We start from the raw sequence: 8,767 nt of genomic DNA on the forward strand, positions 1-8,767 counted from the left end.
CAGACATAATGAATGGTGAATGGGGCATGAGACATAAGGCAGGGGAGCTTGCGGCAGTGGCTGTGTGGCTGTTGTGGTATACACAGTTGATGGCCAGAGCATTTTGTGTCATGCCGCTGCTAATAGATCTGGCAAACAGTGTGAAAAGGAATCACTGACAACTGATTGGAAGTGCCCCTGGGGATGGGGCATACAGGGGCAGGGGCAGGCGGAAGCTGTTGCTGCTGCTGCTGCTGCAACATTGACGGGTTCCTGTTAAACTGATTTTTGTACTTCTTTTGCACAGGTTGATGACTTCGAAAGCTGAAGCCATGTGATGATTATCCAAAGAGCAAGACAGAAAAGATGATGACAGAGGGAGGATTAAATATTTGATGGAGTTTATGGGCTAAACATCATGGTTATACGATTAAGAAGAATTCACAGAAGCGACATCCAAAATTGATCTGAAGGATTATCTGATCAGATCATCCAGGAAAAGTTGTACAAAAAATTATAAAGAGATATTAAATAGATTGATTTTCGCCCACAGAGAAAGTCTTCGGGTAACATTTTGGTTCCCAAATATCATATATATTTTTGCAATATTTGTGATCTTGTTAGCCCCATAAAACGATTGTAATAAATTGTGTGTAAATTTCCTTATTTTCTTAAGGAGAGGAAAAAACCTAAAGCATGAATTATGCGGCGATTATTTATCGATAAACTCAAGGCGGACTCCACGGACCACACAGGTAGAGGAGGATGTTTTTTTCGGGGTTTCTGAAGGGGAGTTTTTCAGTGCACAAGATTTATACACACGGCCTGCGACTGTGCAACCGCCTACTAAACACGACTACTGCGCCGCCTCTCAGGCGCTCCTCCTGAGGCACCTCTACCTTTTCCCCCCTCCTGAAGCACTTCCCATCATCTCGCTAGCCTCTAGAGTCTAGACCATGCCCCACTGACGTGCCAAAGAAAACAATTCATATTTTCTCCTCATTTCGGAGCTGGCGCTGCAATTTTGTAGCAAATGCAGGCGGAACAAGTGGAGAGGGGAAGGCATAGCGGATTGCTGCAGAGGGAAGGTGGGGAGGAGCTTCAAATGCCACACGGAGGAAGGCGAGCGAGCGGTAATCGAGCATACAAGCGCATTAAGCACCAGACAATTATGTTGCGGCAACATTGTTGCAGTCAAGCGCCGCCGCCGCGGCCGCGTCAGACAGCGAAAGAATGATGATGACGACGACGTCGTCAGCCACGCCTCCTCCTCTGCCTGCCCCACCTGTCCGCGTGCCACAACGCCTCCTTCCTGCCTGCCTGCCTGGCCAGCCCACCCACCCCCCTCTCTCTCTCTCTCTTCCCGCTACCATTCTGCAAAAGATGTTGGACGAAGAGCTTTAGTTTTTTTTTTTTTAGCAAGCGCAATTTAAATTTAGTCAGCTGGAAAATTTTATGGGGCCGAAGTCATAAAATGTGGCTAAAACAAGAGTGGGATAGAGAGTGGGGAAGAAGGAAGAGCAATCAATGTTGGTGGGGGTGTGGTAAAAAGAAGAGAGTGGTGCGAGTCGGTGCGTGCAGGGAAAGTGGGGCGGAGCGGATTGCAGAGACTTCATTAGCAGCGTGTACTGCAAGTACTTAAGAGGAGCTACTAATTTGGGTGTCTTCTGCTGCGGTTCTACTTCATTTGAATGTCCCGCCAAAAGAATTAGCAGATTTTATGTTGCTTTATTTTTGTAATTTTGACACAGAATATGCAGCATTATTTTGTATTATTTTGCATAGGTTTTATTTATTTATTTTATTTATTTATTTTATTTATTTATTTTATTTTTTATTTGTTTTGTTTTTAAGTCTAATTTCGTAATGTAATTGTGGAAGTTTTGTGTATTTTATGGAATAATTTTTGTGTATTTTTAGTATTTCTGAGATGGTTTATTTAATATTTTTTGCTATTAAAAAAGCCTTAATTTCGTGGTATCTGAAGCACATTTCCTTGCATTCCCCTCCCCTTTTCATAATGGCAAATCGTTCACATTGTTAGCCATATCTTTCACGCCCCATCTGGTAGCTGGTTTCAACAGAATGACCCAAACATTTTTAACGCTTTACCAACAAAAATGTTAATTAAAATGTTAACAGGAATGTGACAGCCGTGCACCCTGCCTGCACCCTCATCCTCAATGCTGCTTCATTATATGTCCGCCTTCGTTGCAGGATAATCAAAAACCAATATCAAAGTTGATACACCCCCCACCACCACTTCCACCCAGTCCACACCCTCTTTCGCTCCCACTCTACTCTGCTGCGTCATCATTTGATATTCATGAGGCGGCAGTCGGTGAAATTTTCCAGTAGAAAGACAGAATTTCAGCCACACTCGCAGCAGAGTCACACAGTCACGTCCTTTGCGGACCTGCAGTGCAAAAAAATTTAAATAAATGCTCGCGTAGTCCCCGTCTGTCCGCCGTATACTTATATTTACGTACATTTTTCCCCTGCTGTTTTTTCAGGCATTTTGCCTGCCCCGACAGGACATTTGACCGAGTCCATTAGCAGGGAGTCCAGAGAGCAACTCGCTTTTGGCCATAATCACCTTGTTTGTCGGCCGGAACACCTTTAATGGGCAGCAGTAGGGGCGGGTGGATGTAGGGTGTAGGTGTCGTTATGGCGGATAATCATTGTCAGGTCTGGCAACCTCCTCCTATAAGGCGAGCAAAGCGACACACGGTGTGGGATGGAATGGGCAGTCGGTTGGCATTCCGAGGGTTGGAGACATCAAATAAACGTAATTCAATGCACATAATGACAACAACATTTCCATTTTTGACTTTTAGTCTTTTTCCTTTTTTGGGGGATGGAATAACAGCTGTCACAAGGGGCGCTAGCGTTGGCCATGACGAAGGAGCGGGAGGCTTAGAGAGGCTCTTTGTTGGTATTTGCATATGGCCAATTGGGCAATGTCAACGTTAAACCAGAAGAGGAGCAACTTATCGAAGTCAAAAGTCAGCAAAAGATGATTACCGGCAGGAGGGAATTATGGAACGGCAGGAGGAGCCTCATAATATTCATAATTCATATAAATGGGGGATGGTATGGGCTGTGGGTATGTTTGGGGGTTGTTTACCAATTAGATGGAAATGGAATTGGTTTTTGGGCATACGGTTTTGTGAGTGACACAAATGGGAAGGGATTACTGTACCGGGAAAGTCAGCACATATGGTTTCCCTACTTTGGTTAGAATAAATCATATAATTCTTAGCAAGTTCCTCAGGAAACTATTGTATCTTTATATCCTAGAATTATTTTCATAGTTTCTACTAGGAAACTAGGAAAAATGATAAGCTTATGTTCCTCTTCTGGTGCACAATATGGTCAGATAACACTTTATGGACTGTTTGGTTTCTGGTACTCCCTACGATAAAGCTCTCTTTCTTCATTGATTCTACTTTCTACTACCTTTAAAACTTTATGAAAATTTCGCAATTTTTAAGTTTGTTGTAATTAATTTATTCTAGAAATTTGTTGGCTAATTTTATAATTTTTCCAAATTTATGCCTAGAAAAAAGAACTTTTACTAAGAAAAGTTTAATTATTGTAGTAATTTCTCCCCAAAGTATTATATTTGTTGCAAATCTTTAGAAAGTGAGTACTTCTCCATCCCATTCACTTTTCCTTCTAGAAAATCTCTCCATTTTTGTGTGGTGTTGGAGTAAAACTTTATTTGGTTGGATTGTTGGTTGGTTTGATTTGATTAAAACGACATTACAAATATGGCGAAAATCGAACATCAATCGGAAGTTGATCGAACATTATCGATCGATAACTACAGCTACAACATACATGTATAATAATTCGATAACGATATGTGATGTGTGGGTGTGTGTGTGTATGTGATTAAAACTTATGCACTAATTGGAACTGTTTTTTGGATTAAGGTTTTTTTGTTTTTGTTTTTATTGGTGCAACGAATGAATGTGTATTCTTTTCTTTTTTTGTGTGTGTTTTGGGTGTGTTGCAACTGAACCAAATAGTCGATAACCATGTTGGCCACATCCTTGAACCATTTTTCTCCAGGCACAGGCACAGACAAACACTCGTACACGAACACACACACACACACAAACAGCAGACACTGTAGCACTCACGGGACGCCCCACCCACACTCGCTCGCATTCTTTTGCACTCACACAAACAACTGAAAACGTTGCACATACGACCCGTATGCACGCTAGTTGCCACACAAAAACCCCATCGCCATACCGGACGACCGACGACGCCTTCACCTCCTTCTCCTTCTCCTTCTCCGTCACCGTCTCCTTCTCCTGCCCTGTGTGTTCGATTGGATGCAGCCAAGTGTTATGCAACTACTTAAAGGACTTTATCATGTGATTTCTGTGTGATTTGCGTTGTTTGAGTTGTGATTTGTGTGTGTGTGTGTGTGCGCTGCTTATCCCTCTAGGAATCCTTCTCCTGCTGATGATGCTGCTCCTCCTGCTGCCATTTCTTCTCCTTACAGCAGATAGCATTTCCGACGCCAACAGGAACAGGTGCAGTGCACATGACGATAGTAGCGACAGAGGCACTTGAGATACTTGTATCCCGCACAGCAATGATGCGAATGCGAGTGCGAATGCGAATGGTAGTGACTGTAGCAGGACCCACTGTCATGCAGGCAATACGAATAGCATCCACAGTCGCACATCTTTTCTGGTTAGATGGATCCTACTCTTCCTGGCCCTTCCTGGGTTTTATCTTCTTGCGGTTGGGTGGGGGGGGTGATCAGATATGTCCCTGCTCCTTTGCTGGCCTCAACTCAACTGATTTCTGGCCAACGCTTTAACTTTCGACTTGGCTTAGGTTAGTTTGATGGTCACGATGGCAACCCCAAAGTTTGATCGATCATTTGGATGGGAAATGAAAGGAAAGGATATTTGCGTATTTGGGTGGCCAACATTCGTACCACGACACGGGACGGGACGGGGCAACCGATATATGGGTTACCAGCATTTGCTGTTGTTGTTGTTATGGCAATGTAGAAAATCATGTCAATTGATTTTGTCCAACGAAACAACAGAACCTCTTCTTTTCTGTGTATTTTCTGCTCTCTGCTTTTTGGGTTTTTGGTTCCGGTTACTCGTATTATTTGGTTTTGGTTTATTACCGCGGTTTATGGGAGATAGAAAGAGGGTAGATGATGTGCTTTAAGGGTTCATTTTTGGGGTCAAGGACTATGAATTATAGACGACAAACATTCATCTTTCCAAATGGAAGCTTTATCCATCTTAAATCTACACTAAAATCCCCCTAATCATTCCATATCCCTACCTTACTCTATCCCCCATTGATATTCAAGGGTATTACTTATGTCTACACCTAGATATACTATACCCCCCACCTGGTTATTCGCCTGGCACCGCTTGAGTTCTATGATTAATTCGCAATTCTGTCGCTGATTTTATGACCCAAAATATTTTTGTATTTTAGCTGCTGCCGCAACAGCCGACTGCCGACTGCTGCCCCAAAATAGACTTGGCCAAATGCAAATTCATGCCTGACCCACATTCACGATGATGATGATGGCGATGGCGATGGTGGCATTAGTCACCCGACAGATCTCGCTATAGAGATCTCTATATGCACACACAGACACAAAATATTACTATAGTCACACGACAAACTCGACTGTGATGCAATCGATGCACAGAATACACACACACACAAACAATCGATGCACAATCGATGACACATTCAATGCAACAACAGACCCCGACTGCCGCAGGACTGACGTCATTGAGTGCGCGATTGTTGGGTGGGTACGTCATCTGTTGTTTGTGCGTCTCTCCATTGCACATTCTCTAGGGTTCGCATCGCACATCGCATACCAAATGAGATCAGTAGATCTCACACAGCTGTTGTGACTGTGGCCATATGATATCATCGTCTGAGTGGGGTTTTCTGCGATCATTAGTGTTTGGATGTTTACCCCTCTGCTTCACCGCTAATTGCTAAATCATATTTGGGTTTGACGCGCTGATCTTTAAGCACCTCCTCGACACCAACACAATCTGAACAATCAACAATCCAGGAAATATTTTACTCGTTCACTTAGCAGGTCATTAAGCGCTGACGTTTCAAACTAGAGATAGAGAGAGGGAACTCTTTCAGGCGAGTTCAATGTCAAGATAAATCAATCAGTGGGTGAAATAACTAAACTCAAGAACCAGGAACTATCTTTGAAAATTTTTAAGCCAATCATTTGCATTGGAAACTCTCTTTCCAACTTTTTTCAGTTATCAAGCAGAAATCAATGATATTTCAGGACTTACGCGACATGCAGCACTGCCCCTCGGTGGAGTTTTTCGTTTGTGCTTCTTTACTTAAATTAAGGGTATTCCGTAGGGATTGTGGAAAAGGATTGTGGATTATGGAACCCCTTCGCCCTGCCCAACAAGCGTGCTTCATATCTGTTATATTTTTGCTATCCCTCGCTTGATATTTTGGTAACAAATTGGAAACCCTTGTTAAGGCTGCAATTAAAGTTGCCATCGAGGACACGTAATGCGGCTTTAATGTCAGGGACAGTAGACAAGGGCTAGGTCTCGGGCCAGGACTAGGGGCCAGGGCCAGAGCACAGTTCAGAGTCCTGCTGCTGCTGCTACTCCTTCTGCTGCTGCTGCTGCTGCCGTTGTCAAGTGTCCTTGTGCGCTTCCAGCAACGATGGCAAAAGTAAAGTCTTGGGTGCACACACACGTATCCCCAATGGCGAAAAGTTTTGTCAGGCAGCCAAACCTGGTTAAAAATGAAAAGTGCCAAGGGGTTCGGTTCGTGGTTCGGTTGCACCAATGTAGAATGTAGAGTGTGCAGTGTGGCAGTGGAGGTTGCGAGGCAGCAATGGACTGAATGGAGTGCAAGTGCATGGTTTTCAGCAGTTTAGTTCAAGTTGTTTTCAAGTAACACTTGAAGGACACAACGGGGCGGACAAATAACGACGACGACGACCATTGGACGACCATATGGACTGGGGGAAGCAATCGTAGGTCCTTGATAATAAAAAAAAGGGAATGGAGAGCAGGAGTCAGAGGAGAGATCATGCAACACCCGCAGGAAGCGTGGCCTGTCAGTGTGTGGCAAATAATGGTGTTGCGTGTCGTTTTTGCCACACAAAACGATGATGATAATCCCTCCCCTCCCCAGCCCACCTAACAACTCCTTGACTTGCAGCAAGCGACAGCTGACTTTTGTGACAGCCAAAAAACAGAACAAAAACAAACAAAAAATAAACTTCTTCCGGGGGCAAGTTCTCTGCGGTTGCCTCCCAACCCCCCTCTCTCTCTCTCTCTCTCTGTCGCACTGTGGAACCTCATGAAAAGCGTCACTGACACTTAAATTAAATTTGTTTTCATTTCTGTTTCTGTTTTAGCTGGCAAAAGTCAGCGGCGGGCGACACTTTCGGTTCTCCTCGGTTCCAGTTTGCCAGTTCGGGTCAGAGTCAGATCAAGTCTGTCTTTGGGAGCCAAAAGAAAGCACCGAAAAAAAAAAAAACACAACCGAAGGCAAAGAAATGCATTTTGCAATAAAATAAATTAAAACGAAAGCAAAGCAAATTGTATACTCCACAATATGCCCCCAAAACTAAATGTTTACCTCCCCACCCCAGCCTTCCAAAGAAGGGCTAGTGCCAAGGAGGAGCTGGTTTTCTTGGGAAGAGAAGGGGTTTGGCTTTTTACACATGGGTCTGGGCGATACCCCAAAGACCAAAGTGAAAAGCTGTCGCTGTGCTGTGTTGTCTGCACCGTCATGCATTTTTGTGGAGCACAGATTGTAGTACAAGCTCCATTACGATAAGTTACCGATACATAGATTATGAGTTATCGTTAAATAATTTTCCCTTATAATCGGTAAATATAAAATACAATCTCGATGCACAGTAGAGGGTAAAAGTTGATTCTAATCGATGAGGTATCGATTTCCATTGTTATTTTGAACAGATTTATGATCGATAAATGTCGAATTTTCCCTTATTTATCGATAAATGGAGTGCGCTGCTATCAATTTTTATTCGAAAAGCGGCATATGATTCACAAACAATATCGAAAACTAACCCAATCACTGCCATCCCTATAATCGGCTTTCTTTCTATTCAAATTTTTCGCTCTGTGAAATATTTCTGCATTGTTGCAATGTTTTCCACCCTGTCAGACTTCAAACTGTCATGTGGCAAGTGGCAAGGCAGTGGGGCGGTGCTGCCATTGCCCTTGGGGCAGAGGCGTGGCAGACACAACTGCCGCCGCAAGGACAAAGTTGCATAAATGAAAGCACATGAAATGTAAGCGTGGGGCAGCAGCAGCAACGATGTTGCACATTTCGAATATCTTCATTTTGTGTGTTGTTGGCCAAAATCAGTTGGGCATGCCACAAACGCTGCTGCTGCAACACTTATCCGTGGTATCCGCGTGGCACTGCTGCTGCAGTGGCAAGTGGAAACCTGCGTTGGCATGTGGCAAGCCAGCAGCAGCCATCCTTGCAGCTGCATCAACTTGTGTCAAAAACCTGGCAAGTGCCACTTTGTGGCAGTTGTGTGGCAATGGCCCCATGGTCGGTGGTCCCGTCTCGAGGTCCAGCAACAGTTATGCTGGTTGTGCAGCGCCACCCCTCCGTTCCACCCCTTTTACCACATGGCAAACAGAGGCGCCTCCAGCTCCCCTGCGCTCCGCTACACTGTGGAGGCCACCCACGTGCTCCCTGTCGGGCTTTTTGATTGAAATGTGTTTGTTCGGCTGCGGCT

At 44.2% G+C, this 8,767-nt stretch overlaps 1 protein-coding gene across 1 annotated transcript; it reads right to left on the reverse strand.

Moving 5' to 3' along the window:
• Positions 1-3,661: 3,661 nt before the first annotated feature.
• On the reverse strand, positions 3,662-4,784 carry LOC111068776. Its single transcript, XM_022358490.2, has one exon. It carries the CDS (start codon positions 4,682-4,684, stop codon positions 4,493-4,495), a length of 192 nt encoding a protein of 63 aa, XP_022214182.1. The 5' UTR covers positions 4,685-4,784; the 3' UTR covers positions 3,662-4,492.
• Positions 4,785-8,767: the final 3,983 nt, after the last annotated feature.

This window comes from Drosophila obscura, unplaced genomic scaffold (genome assembly GCF_018151105.1).
Source record: "Drosophila obscura isolate BZ-5 IFL unplaced genomic scaffold, ASM1815110v1 contig_30, whole genome shotgun sequence".
Classification (NCBI taxonomy): Eukaryota; Metazoa; Arthropoda; class Insecta; order Diptera; family Drosophilidae; genus Drosophila; species Drosophila obscura.